This window comes from Phaethon aethereus, assembly GCF_964289735.1.
Source record: "Phaethon aethereus genome assembly, chromosome: 2".
Lineage (NCBI taxonomy): Eukaryota > Metazoa > Chordata > Aves > Phaethontiformes > Phaethontidae > Phaethon > Phaethon aethereus.
In genome coordinates, this window is record NC_138582.1 from 161,644,181 (window position 1) to 161,666,501 (window position 22,321).

At 38.4% G+C, this 22,321-nt stretch overlaps 1 protein-coding gene across 1 annotated transcript; it reads right to left on the minus strand.

Annotated features, from left to right (window-relative positions):
- Window positions 1–877: 877 nt before the first annotated feature.
- Window positions 878–22,293, minus strand: DNAJB6 (DnaJ heat shock protein family (Hsp40) member B6; the record flags this gene model as incomplete). Its single annotated transcript, XM_082014621.1, has 7 exons — window positions 878–983; window positions 3,172–3,313; window positions 4,219–4,350; window positions 17,459–17,569; window positions 17,929–17,988; window positions 20,705–20,814; window positions 22,229–22,293. The coding sequence occupies 7 exons, from the start codon at window positions 22,291–22,293 to the stop codon at window positions 878–880; spliced, it is 726 nt and encodes a 241-aa protein (XP_081870747.1).
- Between the last annotated feature and the right edge of the window lie 28 nt (window positions 22,294–22,321).

Sequence of the window (22,321 nt, forward strand, 5' to 3'; positions counted from 1 at the left end):
AATAGGTGCTTCAAATACAGGTTTAGAAAAGAAATATCATTTTTTCAGTCACATTGAAGAAAGCATCTGAAAGAAAAAAAGGCCCTCATCCTTAAGATTGAAGAAAAAGGTGGTAGGGGAAGAAAAAAAGAAAAAAAAAAAAAGCACTGTTTTCCCAAGTTGCCCAAATCACACACAGACACAAGAAGGTTACAAATGCCATTCATGAAAGAATGCACCACAAACATCAGCATTTATTCATTTTGAATTTTTTTTTTTTTTTTTTTTAGCAAATGACAAAAGACTCAGCTCACTGGCTTCACTTTTGTTTACCTTTTGCTTACATTACACATTTAAACATTTGTCAAAACTTACTAAGTTGTCTGCATTCATGCACAACTAGAAAACATCCTTAATTTATTTAAACCAGAAATGCATTACTAGAAATGTATTAACATTGTTCACTACCAAACATTTAAAAAAAAGTTGAAATTATTAAAAAGGTTATCCTGGAAATGTTAACTTCACAGCAGACGTAAACTACTAATTGGCTCACATTTCAAACAAATCGGAAAAAGCAAGATTCATGCTAGTGTTAGTGTACATCTTGCCCTAGCACTACTGAAGGATCATGGTTCACTTTGATCATATATAGTAAAAAGAAAAGTGCATACAGAAATTTACAACAATTTTAAGGACAAAAAATGGTCCAATTGATGTGGTCCCAACAATTAACTCAAAAGTCTATGACAAATACGAGCTTCAGTGAGCTATTTATACTACTTAAGTACGGATATACAGAAAGTTGAGTTCGTTTGAAATCTTCAAAAAATGTTCCTGTCAATCCTCAAATGGTGGCTGTTATAGCTTAAAATTTCTGTTAAATGCGTGCGTTGAATTACTTGTTATCCAAGCGTAGCAGCTGCTCCTTACCATTTATTGTTAGCGACCTTAACTGGCCATCTTCTTCAACTTCTACTCTCTCTTGCCCATTCTCAACAATTCTGTAGGACAAAAACAGAGTTAGCCCTTTTAAAGCACTGTAAGCAGTTTGAAAATACACACCAGACCTAGGTTTTTAGATAATGAACTATAACAGAGCACTGCCTGCTTAATGCAACTGTAGTTGGCAAACTTGTATTTAACAGCACAGAAGCCATTAACTAGTAACCATCTGCATTCCCCCACTGATATTGCTTATTTATAGCAGGAAAACTGCTTTCTGGAAGTTTGAATCCTCCAGTTTGTAGAGCTCACAGTTACAGCTGTCACCTCATACGCTGTCACAGTTGTACTGACACTATGCACTATTATCTAGAACTAAATGTCTTTTGACAGATCAAACTGTACAATCTTGATGTTGCATTTAGTACCTACCCCATTTGTTAAATGCGTAATATTCTAGATCAAATCACAATTTTGCATGATGTAAGGCATGCAAGACAGTCTTTAATCCACTTTTAATTTGTGCACAGCAATTAACTTGGAGATCTACTGAATACCAAGATTATGACTACCATGTATGTTGAAAAATTTAAGTATCCCTTGCTGGAAGGAGAGATTATTAAAGAGTTTGAGGTTGAGTTTGTTGGGGTTTTTTTTGCTTGTTTTAGAAATGGGAAGATAAGGGATGTTTAAATTATTTTTAGAACAGTTAAAGCCTAGATTTTAATTATGTAAGAATTCTCCCCTCATGATTCAAACGAGGAAGCCACATGGATAAATATAATTTTTTCTGGAGATCAGACTTATTGAAGAGAATACACCCAAATTAAAAACAGAGGGAACAGCTTCTTGCCTGAGGCAAAATATTACAGAGAGATTTTCACTGGGTATGCTGAGATATGAATCTTCTTAGGTACTTTGTGGGCAGACATTCTACAAAGTAACAGGACTTCTCAGAGATAGTAAATATGTTTTCCTAGATGTGCTTAGCCAGGTTTCTTGCTTTTCCCCTGCTTTCTACATATGACAACAAAAGATGTAATAGTAGCATGCCTGAGTTAGCCTATTTTTTATTACTAAAACCAACATGATGCATTATCTTCTTTTGCATAAACACTTTCTTTGATCTCTCTTACCTGGTACAATTCCCTGAAGAGTGGGCAGTTTTCAGATTTTTCTGGAATACCCTCACAGAAAAATATCATGACCACACCAGCATATGATGACAAAGGCTACATTTAAGTGGTCAAGATGACAGGGTCTCTCCATTACAAGAGGAGACAGAAGAACCTTGCACTTTGAAGTATGGGACACAAGTTACCAAACAAAATAATTGGTTCTCCCCTGCTTTTCTGTGAATTTTTATTAAGTACTGAAATTAATTTACTTGTCCAGTACTCCTACAACTTACTGATCATAATGTTCCACGTAGGTTACTGTATAGCTAACTAATATTTGGGTTTCCCAAATGCAGTGATTTCCCTATGACAAACACATGAAATACTGAGAAGATACACTGTGTACCGTACTTGAAAATCCACTTTCCAACAAACAGGAAAAGTTTTCTCCAAAGCAGGTTTCAGTTGCTTATTTCACTTAAGAGATAAAAGAAAATTACTTTTTACACAAAAACTTAACTTCTCTCAAACACTGCCTAAGAAAGCAAGCTACAGCAGATGTTAGGGAAAATTGGTTCGTGTTTCATAATGTTAAAAGCTTCATGATCAACAGAAACCAAGCACGCTTTTCTCCTCCAGAAGCTCAAGCTAACTTGGTAGACAGTAGTCAAGGACCATAATAAAAGATGCATCACTACACAGGAGGTTCTGAAGGCCTGGAAGAGCTCCGTTGGAGGTCCCTTTCAAACAGCAAACAAGCTGCAACCTTAATTTTTAATTGGGGCAGTTCTGAAAGCATGTCTTACATATCTGAACCCTCACTGACTATCAAGACTTTAGACAAAAACACCATCTTCCCCATTTCCACATGTGACAGCTTTAAGCAACTCAGCAATGCCAAGAGGAGTCAGAGAACCCAAAAAAACTTTTCCATTTTTTCTTTTTAAGCAGAGAAATCCAAGTAATGCGATGACCGCAACAGCAAAAGTAAAAATACACACACATATATATATGACTATATTTATGTGAGTGTATATATATATAGATAGATAGTATCTTTATATGCTTGTATTTATAGCTATGTATGTGTCTACATATAGTTTCATACAAACATATTTGCACCACTTACCTCTTCGTAGTAATTTTTCTGCCATTAACTATTTTAGTTGAGGTTGATACTGATTTGAAGTTACCCATCCCACTGCCACCAAATGACGTAGAGGAGAACGAAGTAAGGCCTCCATGTCCCAATGAACCAAACGAAGTAAAACCTATTGGGAAAGAAGGTATTTGACTAAAAATGTATTTTTTGTATGACCATGGGATCCAAATTTATCATCCCTAGCTTCAGGATGCCCTTAGTTGGTTGCATCAACACAGCACCAGTGACTAGATGGCATTAAACACCAGTGTGAGAACAAAACCATGGCTCCAGCCCCATCAATTTCTCCCATATGGGCCCAGAGTTCAAATTCCAAATGCATAGCGTTGTCCAAAAACCATTCGTCATCTCCTCCCCTGAAGAAAAGGCATTCAAGCCTATCTGCTGAACTCAACCGTTGTATCATTCTTTCCACTCAAGGTAAAGCTAGTAACGTTAACGAATCCAATTTTTGCTTTACTGTAGATGTTGGGATGCCCTGAATTAGCAGGCAGAACAAGTTTTGTATCACAAACATCCCAACTAATACCCAGAATCTTAATACTTGAAACAATGGTGACTACCAGCAACTCTCAGTAACCTCGAAGACACACCTGTCAGCATTCAAATTGACTACCCCAGAACTGATACCAAGTAGTACCATGACTTTTAGGCAAACATTTTTCCAGGGTGTTTTCAGGACCTTAAATGAAAGCCATCACACCCCCAACCCCTAAAAGCAAACAGAACAAAAACAACTCTAAAGCTATAAAGGAACTGTAGCACCAAAATTAAGAATACTATAAATTCTACCTCTTAGAGATCTGTTTACTTTTCATGAACTTTCAGGTAGACCAAATATTCTAAGTATAGCTTTATTTACATTCAGACTTTACAGAGAGCAGCGTGATTTTAAAAAAAGCAGCCTCAATTTCCTGAAAGAAGAAAGCAACTTTTAAAAAAGTATTTATCAGATTATACGGAGATCATTTTAGAATAAAAACTGCATTCCTTGTTAAATGTTGTGGTATTTACCTGTGTCAAATGAAGAAAAACCACTTCCAAAAGCAGGGAATCCACCAAAGGCAGAGAAAAATGATCCACCACCTCTGCTTCTGCTTCCCCTTGGACCCCGCCTGCCCCCAAAGAAGTCCTCAAAAGGGTCTTCTACAAAACAGGAGACAACGTTTAAAAGGTCAATATTACTGAGTGATTCCGTATTTAATCATGAGGGATTCTTCGTTTAAAAAAAAGAAATTTCCTGTTACAGATATGATTCTTCCTTTGAAATATTTGATGCTATTGAACTGAACAGTCCACCAAAAAAAGCAATTCCTATGCTCCTTCTGGACTAAATTCTGTCTCACTTTTGGACCTAAAAATAATTATAAAAAGTGGTTACTTCCTTATCATAGCTGTTTAGTAGATGCTTTTACATTTTTCAGTGTAACAGAAGGGGCAAGAGCTACAGAAATAATACTATTTCCACCACATGTTCATATAGCATCATACACTGGAGGTATGATAAAAATGAAATCAGTATTTATTTGAAGCTAACTATGTCCAGTCAGTTAGCATTTGACAGATTTAACACTCTTCAGTTACAGAACTGTGATTTCTCCACACCAAGTCACCACAAGGCAAATCCTTCAGCCGTTCTACAGAACTCCCTGTTGTTGGACTAAGGTTTCCCTAGGTGTGGAATACAGAGTAGCACTACAGACAAATTAAACTCTTAGAACTTGAATTTAACAAATCTTAAAATATTGCACACAGGTACCTGAACTTTCTACCTTATATCTATTCAAGATCTATTGTGGATCACCAGGATGAGGAATCTGAAAAGTAGCTCCCAGATAGGCTGTATCATCAATTATCGAAATATAGAAACAGGAGCCAGGGACTGATGACTCATAATCTGAAAGTGTTCAAAGTGTTTATTTTAGCACTTGCCACATTAGGTACTTCAAACACATATTCTGATGCATGTTTAGGCAGAAAAGCATGGAGGTTTACACACAGTGTTCCAAAGAGGCATTCCGTCCCTACTAAGCAGGAAGAAGAGGGCAGAAATAGAGAAAAGGGGTCATGGATAAAATGCTGCTTCAAATTCAAGTACAACTGTTATGTCATTCAGAACAGCTGTTGTTCCACCCCCACTAGGAAGACAATAGTCTCTTTCAAAAAAAAAAAAAAAAAAAAGGAAGGGAGGGGAACTCCAGACAAGATACAAGCAATCCTTATTTATCACATTTTCCTAAAAAATAGTTATTACTAGAATTATCTGAAAACTACTTTTTACAAGGGCTCTTAAAACAAAGAGCACCACAGAAAATGGCAATCAGAACAGATATTCAATAAACATAGTACCTGCATTAAAATCAGAAAAGTTTAGGCACTTCAACTACTCTCTCCATCAATCACAACTCCCCCAGAATGAGTGTTATACAGTACCAATGATTTTACCAAGTTTTACAAGTGGGGACTCAATATTGAAAGATAACAGTCTGAAACACTGCTCAGAATACACTCTTACTGAAAAACACAGAAAGTGGTCATAGCAGCAATAGAAGTATAACAGCCAGGAAAGACTCTTAAAACTGCATTACTTCATAACTACAAATTGACAAAGCAAAGGTCAGAAATGCAGTATTTATTCCACCTCTGGTAACCCCACAAAAAATCAAAGCTGATTATGATAAATCACCAAGCTAATACAATAGTGACAATATTAAAGCAATCAACGCAATAATAAAAAGATATTCGTTACCATCTGGTTTATGTGCAATTACTTAACAAAAGTGAAACGTCACAATATATTGATGCTGAACAATGGCAGCTGCTGAGGTTCAGACACATACTCCCATCAAGCAAAGACATTAAATGCCAAGGACAACAAAAAAATAACCCTATCCTTCCCCTAGCTTCCACAGTCACTAAATAAAACAAGGCAGGACCCAACTTCTATTTTACATACACTAGACAAGCAAGTGGCAAGATGTGTTTCTACCTCAAGTGTTTTTTTGTTTTGTGCTTTTTTTCATGTAGAAAAAATTTTCTTCAATATAAAGATGACCTATTGTTATCTTCAAAACAGTAAAAGTTAAACCAATGCTTGGGCATGGTGATATGGGAACCTACCACTAAAATTATTATTTCCAAAACAAGCACTATGCCCATTTAAAAACAGATGATTTTTTTGTCAGACAAGCATATCAGCTAGCAAGCAAAACCACTGCAGTTAATTGGTTTGTAGTCCAATTTATTCTTGCTAGAGTGACTCATAAGTTAGTTATGAAGGTCATTCACTCACGTGTACAAATGATCTATATTATATTACTCCCACTGTTAAGCTTTCTATTTATAGTCCAATTTTTCCTGTTACCTGGAGTTCGAATAAAAACAAAACAACCCACCATTAAGCTTTAAGTTTTTAATCCTCACAGTATATCAGCCTATTCTGCAAGTTAATCTCTCCTCGGCACAACGCAGCAGAAACACAAAGGTTTTTAAGGGAGGATCACAGAATCTCCTGGAGATCCCTGCTATCAACCCAGCTTCTAAATGGATTGTTGCCTACTCCTAGACACACAAAAACCTATCTGAGACTTGGACATGCCTTCTTAGCCTTTGGCAACCCTATACACCAAAGAGAGGTCAGCACTCCATATTAGAAAATGTTCTGGCCTCATGTGATTTCTGTTAGCAGCCCTGCTAATAATCCTCCAGTGCTCTTCCAGTAATTCTCCCCAGTAACTAAAATACTTGAACCACACCTCTGCAATGCACTGCAGAATGTTCAGCAAGATGGATTATGCAGAGACAGGAAAATGGGTAGGACTTTCCTGAGGGACTATTTCTTACTATCCTGATAGCCATCCAGGTACAGCATGCAGGAAAAAATAAAAAAGCCAAGAACATTGAGGAGAGAAGACAGCAGGAGGCTTCTACATTAACATTTGTTGTATCCACCACCAAATACACATTAATATAGCAACCTCACAACTACTCAGATCCTGTTTATGCTTTTAGTCCCTAAATCAGGATGATTAATAGTACCACTCAGTAAAATAACAACATTTCAGCCTGATAGGTCTATTTTTGTGATACCTTTCCATGCATGATAACCTTTCCACATAGATGGCTTTTTCCACACAGTTCAAAAGCAGTGAATATCACAATAGCACTGGGCTTTTTTTAATGACTCCTCTTATGATAGTCATTTTTGTGCTTACAATCCATGTAATTTTCTTATTGAATGTTAGAAACAGTAAAAAGGAAAAAAAACAAAACAACCCACAAGTGAAGGCTTTTCTAGAAAGGAAAAATACTATATAAATACTATACAACTTAAAAGCTTCAGAAAACTGAAATGCTAGACTAGCGTCACTTCAAGGTATGACAAAATACTGTGTTGAGATAAACTCACTGTTTATTCTAATCTGGGTATTACCAGAAGCTTATGGGAAGACAGAGTATCAGATTCAGTTTCAACAAAAACATGGTGCTGTCAAAACAGCAAAGACCACAAGAAAATAAAAGGTGAGAAATTTGAAGAAAGCCAGTGAGACAGATTTGTGGTCTATCAGCAACAGCATGACATGAAGCTTCTTGGGAAAAAGCAAATGCTTAAGCAAAGAACACATGTTAGCCTGTTACCAAAAAAAGAGACAAAATGAAGGGCTTCAGAACTCCTGCTGTTACTAGGTAGGAAGACTACAGTTACAGAAGCCAAAAAGTTAATGCTACGGTTGGAAAACAGAACCCACAGCAACACAAAAGACTGTACACTAACAAACCCATCTGAAAATAATTCCATTAGCAGTAATGTTTCCAAAAGAATTTACTTTATTTAAAAAAAAAAATCTTTGCTAATTCAAATGCAGCGATTGTATTGTACCTCTGGGAAAAATGTTAAATCTGCTCACTGCAAACCAGGGAATCCTACCTTGCTTTTCTGTAGTCACAGGAAAAGAATTTCACCTCTAAACAAGTCAAACAACAACAAGAAGAAGTATAATAAATATCTCACTGCAGTTCAAAATAAGGTAGGTCATGATCCCGCCCCAGGAGTCCTCAGCCATAACACAGAAAGAAGATTTTATCTTTTTTAGCAGTATAAGCCAACTGCAGAATACTACTTAAAAGATGTGATTGCTCTCCTTTCCTGCCTTGCAATCATGAAACCAAACAACAAATTGCATTAATTCACTGATCCAAAAGAAAACACTGAGTGTTCGCATTGTTATCTTTCTTTTGCATCCATGAGCCAATCTGACTCAGTATTGGCAAGATTGGTGTATCTGAAAGAAAATGAGCAGGAAAGCACCATACGATAGGGGAAGGGAGGAAAGGAGGCAAAAAGCAGCGTATCTACATTTGGAACAGTCCACAATTCAGTTAAATTTCATGAAATTAATTAAATCAAAGGCATTAGCTGAAATCACAATACACTATAAACTAACAGTACCACATTTCCTATGGCAGTTACTTCTACCATGACACTTTTACCCTGGCAGCTGCTTGGGGAACCAAATCAGGAACTGATCAGCTGAAAAGAGCATCTCCAGATGAAAGGAAGTTCAGGCACATCAATTCTTTGCTAGAGTTCACAGCATGACCATAAAAGCAACTGTGCTGGTTACAAGGAAGACAGGAGGAAGAGGTGCCCAAGGGTCAAAAACAGCACAGGAAGATGCTTTCAGCCATAGAACAATGCTATCCCTGACAAAAGTGTTGAGCACATTCCAGTGCAATGCCATCATTCACCTCCAGAAAATCAAAAATGTTGAGATACATTGTGCACTGTCAGCAAACGTTCTCACTGGCATGCACTGCTGCAGCCAGAGATGTTGATAATCTTATAGGGATAGTATGCAAACGAACATTACCCTGTAAAAAACAGGATCACTGCTCAGTCACCACTCACTGGACTACTTCCCCAGCCGGTGAACTTTCTTTCCTTTATTCTTTGCAATCAGAGCCATACTATTGCTTCTGCCAAAATGTGACACACAAGCTAAATGCCCTTATTGCAGACGCAGGAGGATGACACTGCAGCTGCAACGCATTGAGCGGAATAATGTTGAAAGGCTGCTCAGTCATTACCTAAGGAGGCAGTCAAACTCAACAGCATTAAGTATTAGCCTGCAGTGTTTCGGTAAGCAAAGGCAGTCCAGGCTGCCTGTCAAAAGCATACTGTTAAGTGACTTTATAGATCATGCCAGAAGAGAGCCTGAAGTGCAGGTCTCAATAATGTGTTTATGCAAAGGACTATAGATATATGATACACACAATAAAATAGAATTCTTGGAGTAGGTGTTTCTATCTCGTCTCCTATTTGAAAAAAGTTTCAAAGATGTAGATTTGCACACAGAATCTCATGCTATAGCTCTGGAGTGTACTCAGGCACAAAAACTGTACCATCAGAGCTGGACAGGCCACAGAAATCTGTAAGGAAGAAAATATTTCCATGCAAAAATCCTTAACTACAAAATAAGCACACTATTGATGCTTACTCAGAAGACACACTAAGATGCTGTTGCAAGCACAAGTTGATTCACCTGCCTAGAGCGTTTCAGCATGGTCTTACTTCCACAAATTAGATGTCAAACAGATGTCTGCCCCACTTACTTAAGAAAGTTTACCAGCAATAGCATTTGAAAGTCTTTCTAACGATACACAGCAGAGAACCCGGGATTAGTAATTTTCTAGAGAAATAAGACTTAAAACATTACCTTTGAATGCCATCTATACCATAATTACAAAGATGCTAGGGTACAGTTAAGTCCAATTCTAATCAGCATTTCCCAATTATCAAATTAATGCTCAAATGTTCAGGCACACATTAAAAATGGAGGAATCTTCCACTACCATTGTATGACCTTGTGTTCCTTGTCCTCTGTTCAGCATTCGTCCTCTGACCAATTTAACCAGCTAGCCATCCAAGAAAACAAACCAAAACCGTTTCCTTTGGCACTAACAAGCCGAACCAGCTTGGGATGCCACAGCTTCTCAGTGTATCTAATAGGACATTAGTCAAAGATTAAAACTTTTAGACATGAGAATTTGGAGCAAGGTCTCCTCCCTCTCAGTAGCAGAAGCTATATATTACTTCAGCTACCCATGGAGCCACAACATTACCTTTTCCTATTTGATAATGCTGCCTGGGTGAGACAATTCCTGTGTTTCAAAAACCTTCTTTGAACCTATCAAGTTATTGCTGAAAAATTCACAGTAGTGAGGTTTGGACCATTCAGTGGATGATTATGATCTAAGAGTGGTGCTTACAAAATACAACTGTACACATTCATACTAAAGCAATGAATGCACATGCAAATTTCTGAGCACTTCATAAATTGCACCAAAAGCTGCAAATTTATGTCAACAGAAAGATTAATTACAAAGAGGACAATGTTGTGCAAGATAGCTTAAAACTGAAAATGGAGGCAGCTTTCAATTAAAGAACACATTTGACTAACAAATACATTTTGCATTAGAACACCTAAACATCATAATTATCAGAAATGGGATTACATGTGGATTAAAACCATGTTCTGACTCTTACACAAACCTTTTGCCCCAGCAAGACAACTTTCTGTCCTTGAGACAAAAACATTCCTAAACAATATCCTAAAACACAGATCATGTAAAACAGAGTTTGCAATGATTACTGCACACAGATTTTTCTTCTTTTGTCAGGTGAAGAGTCTTTAGCCTGGATTCTTAAAGTAACTCACTATATTTTTCCAGAATGCTCATGCTTTACGTAATCAATATTATAGTCCTGTTGTTTGATGGAACCAAACTACACACACGGTGGGCTGACCTTGGCTGCATGCCAGGTGCCCACCAAAGCTGCTCTATCACTCCCCTCCTCAGTTGGACAGGGGAGAGCAAGTGTAACAAGAAGCTTATGGGTTTAGATAAGGACAGGGAGATCACTCAGCAACAGCCATCACAGGCAAAACAGACTCCACTTGGGGAAAAATTAATTTATTACAAATCAAATACAACTAGAGACAATAAGAACTAAAACCAAATCTTAAGACACCTCCCCCCACCCCTCCCTTCTTCCCGGGCTCAACTTCACTCCCCATTTCTCTCCCTCCTCCCCCGAGCAGCGCAGGGGGACAGGGAATGGGGGTTGTGGTCAGTTCATCACACCGGGTCTCTGCCGCTCCTTCCTCCCCAGGGGGAGGACTCCTCACCCTCTGCCCTGCCCCAGCCTGGGGTCCCTCCCACGGGAGACAGTCCTCCACCAACTTCTCCAGTATGAGTCCTTCCCACGGGCTGCAGTTCCTCATGAACTGCTCCAGCCCAGGTCCCTCCACAGGTCCCAGCCTTCAGGAACAGGCTGCTCCAGCCTGGGCCCCACGGGGTCCCAGGTCCTGCCAGAAAACCTGCTCCAGCCAGGGCTCCTCTCCCCATGGGGCCACAGGCCCTGCCAGAAAACCTGCTCCAGCCAGGGCTCCTCTCCCCATGGGGCCACAGGCCCTGCCAGAAAACCTGCTCCAGCGCAGGCTGCCCACAGGGTCACAGCCTCCTTCAGGCATCCCCTTGCTCTGGCATGGGGCCCTCCCCAGATGCAGGTGCAGATCTGCTCCCCTGTGGAGCTCCATGGCTGCAGGGGCACAGCCAGTCTCCCCATGGGCTTCCCCAGGGGCTGCCGGGGAACCTCTGCTCCGGCGCCTGGAGCCCCTCCTACCTCCTTCTGCTCTGACCTGGGTGTCTGCAGAGCTGTTCCTCTCACATTTTCACTCCTCTCTTCAGCTGCAGATGCTGTGTGCCCATTTTTTTCCCCTTTCATAAATCTGTTCCCCCAGCAGCGCTACCACCGTTACTAATGGGCTCGGCCTTGGCCAGTGTCAGGTCCACCTTGGAGTCAGCTGGCACTGGCTCTGTCAGACACAGAGGAAGTGTCTAGCAGCCTATCACAGAAGCCACCCTGCAGCTCCCCCACTACCAAAACCTTGCCATGCAAACCCAATACAAGACCGTATAACTAGCTAATTGATGTTCTCTGTGACAAATATTTTTTATCTAGCTAGGCATATAAAGGTGTTAAGTTTAATTGTACGTTTGGTTTCCAAGAGCATAAATTTTTAATACCACATAAACCAGGTAACCAGTATTCTCAAGGGAAAACTCCACAGAATGTATATGGGTTAATATGCATCATCTAGTATTAAATTTGGATTAAAATACTTCATGAACTCTACTTCAAAACAAGAAAAACATTTAAGACATTTACAAAATACCACCTCAGAAGGTACACTGAGAATACCAAAGTGTTTAGGAACTACAGCAAAACTATCAAGATAATAATCTATGTTGACCAAGACCCCAGAAACAGAATTCTCTCTGACATCAAAGTCTAGAGAAGGCATTAGTTCAGGATATGGTTTAGTGGGCATGGTGGTGTTGGGTTGATGGTTGGACTTGATGATCTTAAAGGTCTTTTCCAACCTTAATTACTCTGTGATCCATCTGGAGCAATTTATTACACCACATTATTAACAAATTCTACCACAGAGAAAAGCATGGTTCCTTGTGGGATTCATTTAACTGGACATATAAGCATCTAAAGCTGTTTGAAATGCCCTGAAACATCCTGTAAAGCTTCTAGATACTGATGCTGGAGGATACTGGTCTGCTGTAGGTCCCGAGTTGTATTTTCTAGCCCATAGAGAAATTACTCATGCATCTCAGATACTCTAAACCATCTCAAATGTCACCAGATGCATATGTGAAGCTCAGTGTGTATAGAAGATGACTTAACTACTTAAGGAGTTGTTTGAACTACTAAATTGCCTGTTGGGTGATGTTATGCTCTTGTGATATCCATTCCATCTTTCAATATAATTCCTTACTGATAATCCCTTTCAACACATAACCTGTTCTTGAAGTGAAAATCTGAAAAGCCTCTAAACCAAAACCAAGTCAATTCTTTAACAGCCCAGAATCACAGTCAAGCATTTTTGCATACACCGAAACACATCAGTTTCTGTTCCTCACAATGCTTGAAGCAGCAGTCTTCAAATTAATCAATACACCTCCATTACCAGTGGTTACACTGGGATCCTTCCCTCAGTATGAGCTGTTAAAATACAGCAGAAGAATGTCCTTGAAAAGTTTACAAGTAACATACAAACAAAACACTACATGGAACACAAATAAGCCAAATGAAGGCAAGCACCATATATAAATTGAGTAGGATGTAGTTTAAGTACAAAACAAACTTACTGAAATGAGGAATCAATCCCTATATTAAGAGTACGCAGCCAGTTCTAATGTCAAAGGACTTTCAAAGAATAGAAGATGTATGCATCTGGTACACGATGCTGAACACCAGTTAACCAGACATCAACATTCCAGGGCAGCACTCTCTGCAATTCAAAGAGTAGTATTGCATAGGAAGCATCACCTTTTCTTTTCTTCATGTTATAAGGATTACCATCTGTATAGATGTCAGAAAGACTGAAAACTATCACTGGAAGAGCTCACTAGAAAAAAAAAAAAGCAGATTCTGCTGTAACTAGGTGTCTATAGAAAGCGAGCCCACATGTCTCAAAAGTTGAGAGTTAACTGTCAGTCATATTATCAGATCAAGTTTTAAAAAGTACCAGCCTTCATGCACCCTTATTTTTACATAGAATTTGCCTGAAAAATCAGCAAAGAGAAATTGTGACTGGCTGAGTTAATTCCACTGCAACACACAGCACATAACATTAACTTTGCTCCATTTGGAAGTGTTCACTGCTGTCTTCAACAGTATTATAAATTTTCATTTGAAAAGTCTGAAGGGACTCATCAATTAAAAATCACCACAGAAGTCTTCTTGCATCCTCCTCTTTTCTACAGATGAATAAAGATGCCTCGGTTTATAAAGAAAACTTTCTGTAACTGCAATAGCAGGGCAACATAGCTCAGTGGACTTGGAACAGATTCAATTCATAGCACAATCTTAGAAGTTCTTCACATGCATAAATTTACAGGGATTATGCATCTGAGTGATGCTCTTTACATATTCAATAGCAATCAGGATATTGAGTCCCACCTGCATTCTGTGAGCTTTACTACATGCCACTTCAAATCATCATAAAAGGTGCAAACATTTCAAAGTATTTAATCTTTGATTCCACCAGTGTATGTTTTTAGAAAGCATGACCTCAGTCCTTATTCAGTTGCTTATAAAACCAGTAATAAGCTGAGTAGCTCCTTAAAAAGCTACTAGTTCCACAGAAAATTCATCAACAAGTTGAAAACACCTCATTTTTAGAAGATAAATCCCCTTATTCTTCAGGACAGAAACTGTCCCTCCAGTGTTTCAACATAGCAGAATCCATAAGGGCTCTAGTTCACCAATACAAATATTCATGTCCTACACACAATTCTACTGCTTGCTTTTGGCATATTAAACACACTACACTCAGCTGAAAGCACCTGTATTTTCATGTTGTACATTCACATAAATGCAGAAATTGTTGCAAACACTTTTTTACAGAAAGCTGTGAAAAAATTGAGTTATACTTTCCCATATTAGAGAATGTCTTAAACATTTTAAAGCAAAAAAAAATTTCAAAAAAAGAGGTGCTCAATTTGAAGCCTTCCAACAAGAAAAATTACAGGAGAAAAATTACTCAGAATCCAAAGCTCAACACAGCTTTTGGGACTCTGGTCATTGACACTGCAACTATCCACATAAAGTGAAGGCAGCTTTGAAACAATTCGTTTTCATCAACTGGAGTATACACAACACTGCTGACAGTGCCAGAACCTTACTCTGCAAGAAGTAGAGCTTGTGCCACATTACTCATGTCTTAAAGCTGACAATGACAGTGATCAATACATGAAGTACATAACCTGCTTTTGAATGAATAAATAAATAAGCAGGAGGAGAATGTTTTTGGAAGCATGCCTCAATGTCACCAGTGCGGAGGTATGTTTTCAAGTCTTACTGTTACTTACTTTAGCCTCTACAAGAGAGGCTAAAGTAGCTGCAATACCCCAGGAACACTTTGGCAGAAGTGATGCCTCCATTCGACAAGCTAGACAGCTCTGTGCACTATGTTGTACAGCCTTCCTTCTATGGAATCCAAATGGTAAGTTCTCAGGTTCTTTTTAAATCCATGACTATTTAACACGCAGAACTTCATGGGTTTAAGGTTAGCCATGAACATGGACATTTTTAGAGACGGCAAATCAAATCTCTTGCTAGTGTTGATGAAGTAAATACAGTCAAAATCAGAGCCTATGTCAGTCTCATAGTACCTAGAATATGCCTTACCTATACAATTCACTATGAAGATATTTGATTGAGAACCAACTACTTTATTTAAAGTATCTTAGATAAAAAGTAAAAAAGAGTGCTAAACACTCTCTCCCAGCTCCTCCTCACTAGCTTCCTACTCAACACTTCGCTCACATTTTTCTAGGTTTTCTACCACTCAATCAACAAGTGGTTTTCACAACAAAATGGCTGAGGTTGGCAGGGTCCTCTAGAGGTTATCTGGTCCAACCCCCTGCAGGTTGCCCAGAACCATGTCCAGACAGCTTCTGAGTATCTCCAAACATGGAGATTCCACACCTCTCCGGGCAGCCTGCTCCGATGCTCAGTCACCCTCACAGTAGAAAAGCGTTACCTTAAGTTCAGGCAGAACTTCCTGTGCTTTTTCATTTGTGCCCGTTGCCTCTTGTCCTACCACTGGGCACCAGTGACAACAACTGCTTGTTTACACCCTCCCTTCACGTGTACATCGATGACATCCTCATCTTGAGCTTTCTCTATACTGAACAATTCCAGCAATTCACTCAGCCTTCTCCTCATGTGAGAGAAGCTCCAGTCCCTTAAGTGTCTTAACGGCCCTTCACTGGGCTATCCAGTTGTATCTATCTAGTAGCTCTATTTCTTATACTGGTGAGCCCAGATGTGCCCTAACCAGTGCTGAGATCACTCATCTCATCTAAACTGAAATTCTCGTCTAGTATTCCTTAAGATTCTTCTTCTACTGGGGGCAGTGAAGAAGTTGCATCTTCCCAGTTCAGACGCCAACTCACTCATCAGTATTTTGGCTAGATGCTTCCTCCAATCTGCCCTTTACTACTTCTGCTGATTTCCCACCGGGTCTAATTGCTCAAGTTCTGCTGCTTATCCTCTACCAGATTCTTCCTCTAGGTCTTTGTCTAATTCATCAACTAACATTCTACTGAATTCAACCCCTTTTCTAATCCTTCATTAGAGTCATCCAACAACTGATGATCCCTGAATAGCAAACTAGAGAAGGATATAATTAAAATCTGAGCTGAATTAGCCCCTTAATGCTGCCAAAGATAAAAAATTACCTTTAAAAATATTAAAACATCTACATACATTATTAGAGATTAATCAATATCAAGGCACTGAATAGGAAGAGAGTTTCGTTCAAGTACGCTTCTTGCAGTTTTCAGTATAGGACTTCTTACTTTCTCTGAGTAAACACCGAACACAGGATCTGTTCCACTTTTACAGGTCAGCATTTTATGCAGTAGAACATACACAGAGAGACTGAGTTAGAACTCCAGCACCCCTGAAAAGACCTTCAATACACTACAGCAAGCAACATCACAAGCCAAAAGACCATTAGCACTATGGTAAAAAGATTACTTTGACAACTTTATCACATATTCCTTTAACTAAATGAAGCATCCAGGCTTCAAGAACTATTTCAGTTATCTGAGCCATTAGGGGCTCTATCCTCCAAGCAAACATGTGATCAATTTGGGATAGTGTGTAGATTACGTATGCCGCTGTTCTTATTTTGACACAAGAAAATCATTCCTGCTATGATACAAGTGAAAGCGATGTTGTAACAGTTAACCTGGCCAGTTCAAAAGCTCTCAAAGCTACATTGAATGTTTACAGATCAAAAGAGATCAAATTCAACAGACTAAGTTTGCCCAGTCAAACTCTCAAGTGGGAATTCCAGTGTATACTACTTCTGTTGAATGTCAGTTCCTTCCAACTTAGAGACATAGCAGCCATGATTTTATGTCTTTTTAAACCAGGCCTTCGAAGAAAACATGAATTGGCAAGCCATATCCGTTCTGTACTATCAAATCAACCAAGAAGAAACAGGTAGGAAACAAAAATTTTAAGTATAATACAAAATACCAATTGTTTACCTCCAGTGTTCAGAGCCATTTCTAATAAAGCTGCATTAGCTATGTTTGTTTCATAATAGCAAAGTTTTAGCCATACTTAGACACACTTAACTAAAACCAGTGGATTACTTACCAAAGAAGTCAAATGAAAAGGGGTCCCTTCCACCAAAAAACTCCCTGAAGACATCTTCTGGGTTACGGAATGTAAATCCAAATTCAAACGGATTATCGTGATGATTTCCACCTGCAAAAAGAAGTTAAGTTTCAATTATCCTCATACATTCTTACTAACAAGAAAAGTTCAGACCTATAGGGTATTTGAAACATTTAAAAATATAAACACATTTCTAAAATTTCTCTTTCCCTTTCAGGTATCACTCAATTAAGTACACAGTACTTTTTATAATTCATTTTCTTTTCTCTGTTTCCAGATCTCAGTAGTACCTTTTACAATAAATAGAAAAATTATAATTTCTATTTTCAGAAGATTACATTTTAGGCCTTATAATAGGCATTTCCAGATTCCTGTCTTAAAAAGAAAGCTGCAGAAAATGGCTTTCCACTAGAATAAAGAAAGAAAAGAACTGCTAGCTGTCAACATACCTCCGCCTCCATTTATTAAGCCTTCTTTTCCGTATCTGTCATAGATGTCACGTTTTTTAGCTACAAGAAGAAGTTGTACATCATGTCAGTAAATAGGCACATTGAATTTGGAAAAAAACCAAAAACTGGTATTCTCAACTAAACATCTTCTCAAAGCTAGTTTATTTAAGTAAGTTCTGGCACATAACTGTTCAACATTTTTTTCAAGGATTGCCAAAGCAACTTAGGCAAAAAAGAAAAAGAAAGAACAGATAGTAAACTTTATAGACTGATTACCACTTAGTTGTAGCAGCTCAGGTCCTGCTCTATCAGGAAAAAACTGGTATAAGGACAAACTTCACAAGGAAGTTTGCCTTTAAAAAGAATACTGCAGTCTTCATCTTCACATAGGTACCATGGAAAGATTTAGGTTGTAAAGGACCTCTGGAATTCAACCTTCTCCTCCAAATGAGTCGCATCTCAAAGTTGGTCAAAACTCGCCTGGATAAAGCCCTAATCTCATCAATCTCCAAGAAAAGAAGATTCCACAGTCTCTCTGGAAAACAGTCCCAGTGCTCAAGCGTCCTCATTGTAAGCATTCTCTTCCTTCTATCCAACTAGAATTTCCCTTGCAAACCTTGACTACTGCCTCTTTTCCTTTTATCGCACAAGACCAAGCCCATTATGACAGAGTTACAAGAATGGAAGGACAGTGTTTGTATGAATGACTTCAAATCCTCTCAAATTAATTACAACCATTTCTAGTTTAATAAAGGGAAATAAAGTAATGTTAAAAAAATGCTATGGAAGGATTTGACTCAAATTGCTTGCTCTCCATTATCTAGAAGGCATGGAATAGCTCTTTCTTAATGTAACTGCAGACCAGCCTTCCAGTACCCATGAGAAAGGAGAGAAAAATTAATTCTACATTACTATGTAAGATCAGACTGCATTCTTGGTACTGGAAGGGAACCTGAAGAGCTTAAAGAGGCAGTCAGCTTATTTTGCTTGCACTGCTGTGGAAGCATCAGCCAAAAACCAGTCAGGGCATCTGATTTTAGACTCTTAATATTAACAGGCTATTCCCACTGGAATATTTCACTGCAACCTCTTCAGTGAAAGATGGTTTTGAAATTTAAATAGCATCACTGAAAGAACATGCATTTACCTCAAACAGCTACTGAAAAGTAAAATACCTCTGACTGACAGGAATTAAAATTTTGTATACTGGTCATCATCTCCAAACAATGGAAACATGCAATAGGGTCACACACACCCCCCCAGCAAAGCTTGGTACATTACCCGTATTGCCTTTTTAAAGCAAGGAGGTTAACCAACCCAGCAATGTAAAAAGACCAAAGCAGTAATGTAGACAAACTGTCAGAAGGAGCAGGAAACAGCAAGGAAGACCAGAGGGCTCACAAAGCCCAAAGTTTATCTTGAAAAATATAACATTCTTGAAACCACAAGTGAAGTGTATTCTATGATCACCCAATTTCAGTATTTTTTGCTTATGTAACCCTTTACAAAACTATTCTTCTGCCAAAAATTGGTCTTCATTCAAGCCTGCAACAGTGCCTGAAAATTTCATTAAGTCTGCAGAACAGTTGATTGCCTCTCAACCACAGGGCTCAGGATTCAGATACCCCTGCTGCACAAATGATTGTTAAGCCACCAGCAATTTACAATTTGGTCTAGATCCAAAAACAGGCAGCATTTTAAGAAGACGTTCTAAAATTTTAGCAATGTACTGTTTCTGAAGAACTTAAAGATCTGTATAACAACCAGACCAGTATCCTATTTTTATCTTGCTGAAAATATTCGCTTAAGAAGTTTAAATTACTCTAGAAGACAGGTATACAATGAACTGCCCATGCTTCTCCCCTGTCAATTAAGTATCAAAACCAACCAAAGAAAAAGGGTGTGCAAGACTACAGCTTGATAAACCACGCCAAATTCTGAAAGGTAATCTAGATGCTACTAGTGCTTTAAATATAGCTTTCCCAAACTCACTGGTCTCAGGTGAAATCAAGGACACTTCAGAAATAGCATATAGACAGCTGCAGTCAATTACAGGGGAAAATAATCAAAGTGGCTTAAATCACACTGTTAGGATTCAAACTGCTTTTGCAAGAACACTAGCAAAAGTTAATGATAGTTTTCAAGCAAAAAAGATATGGGTGAACTATAAACTGAATTCCTGTACCACATGGGTCAGGCAAAGCAACTGTTTCAGAACAATTCAAAATAAACACTCTCTGCGGTATCACAGTTGACTGAATTTATGGAATTCACTCGAACTCAATCCAAATTTTCAGCAAGGTTTACAGCACACTTGGGTTTTGTCAAGACTAGCTTATTGTTACAAGAACTAGAAGCAGTAGGCCCAGCAGTAGATACAGTTTGTCTAGACTGATTTCTATTGGATAAACACAGTAATTCCCCTATACTGACGGTAACATTGGCTTCATCTCCTAAGAGAAAATGAATCGTGGTATTCAGAGATATTTCTTCAGAAATTTCTGAAGAGGGCCTGGCAAACATAGGATTTCAATTTCTAGAAGGAAACTGGTTTGATTACTCATCTATAGAGATCCTGATGTTTTTGTTTCAAAATTCCTGCTTAATCTGTCCTATCTGCAAGCTTCTTTTTCTCTCCTTTCTTTTGATAAGGAAGTAGTTCAGTTGGATAGTAAACCGAAGTTACAATATCCCTTTAAAGCATCATACATCAGCATTTTCAGTCCGATACCCACACTAGAGACCTGCAGTTCAAGAGCCCATTTAAAATACCTACCATCTGACAAAACTTCATAGGCCTCAGCTACTTGTTTAAATTGCCGTTCTGCCTCTTCTTTATTGTCTGGATTTTTATCAGGGTGCCATTTTAATGCCAATTTACGGTACCTAAATTGAAAGAAAACAAAGGATATCTTACTCTGAAATGAAGGAATATGCTATATAGATAAATACAAAATATTTCAAACAAGTATTTAGAAATTCCCCAGTCCTTTATATCTTGTGTCTAGACCATTAGCAAGAGATTTTGCAAGTACACAAAGAACCATCTACTCAGATTTGCTTTAAAAAAAAGAAAAAAGTAGGTTTGGGGTTCTTTAGGTATTTGGAAATTAGTTATTCTTTTGTGTTTCTGATGATCAACATCTGGCAGGTCTAAGCAAAACATTCCACAACATTTCTGCTATGGGCGTCTCTTTAGAGCTCCATCATTATTCAATACTACAACCAAGCATGGGAAGCATCAAGAGTACTCTTCTGGTACAGACAGAGAGGATACAGCTCGAAGAGTACCCTGATACCAAACTGTGGCTGCATCCTAACATCAGTGGCTTCTTTGACTGCTATACTCACACACAATTCCTATCCCCAAATGAAGTATTTTAGGCAAAGTGTTCCTAAGTACTTAGAGGGGCAAAGCTAAGCTTGCACTTAGGTCGATTTGAGTATTTTACATACAGTCACGCAAGACAGTTCAAACATTTGAGTTGACAAAGTAGTATGTGCAGGAATTTGCAAAAGAACAAGGGAGGAGGGAAAAACAAAGAAATCAAACTTCCACGCAGTAGTGCAATTTGATTAATTAGGCTCAGACTCCTAGGAGAAGGCAAGAGAGAAACTCAGTATTTCCAGGTCACTTGAAACTGCAATTTATTGTCAAACAGTTCTGTAGTACACATTTCTAGTATACCAAAAATGCCTCCTCCCAATTGTTTGTGGAAAAGTAAACTGTATCTTTTGAAAATGTCAAACACACCCATCTTAAAATAGCACATAAACAGTAAATCTAAACAAAGAACTGTATTTAATTCCTTTGAACACTCCTAATTTAAACAGTGGGGTTTTTTTTAATAGTAACAGATGTTCAGTCCATCAAAATCCAAGCACAGAAACCAGACCTCATGTCAAGAAAGAGCTAGTATCCAAAAAAGCAGCATGCCAAATACTTGTTAATAACTTTGAAAAAACAAATGGAGATGAAGACTAGTTACTGCAATTCAGCCACAGAAGGGGCTGTCACTGCCTGTACCATATCAAGTTTGGAGGCACACTTGTACAGAAATCAGTGATCAAAAACCACTGACTGACAGCATTTTCACTTTAGCAGTACTCAGGATTCTTTTCCCAATTTCATAAAAATGAGCAAATGCTTTTTCTTCAGAACACTAAATATTTCCTCTGGTAGTGAAGGTATCACCTCAGATGACTACTACTCATCCTACTATTGACAACTGAAAATCCAGAAACCATGTGATTATGTGTTCCTTAAAATAACTTATATATACACACCAGTGATACTTACGCTTTTTTAATATCTTCTGCTGAGGCATGCTTTTGCACTCCCAGAACTTCATAGTAATCCACCATGTTTCAGTAGTTGTCTTGTTAACAACCG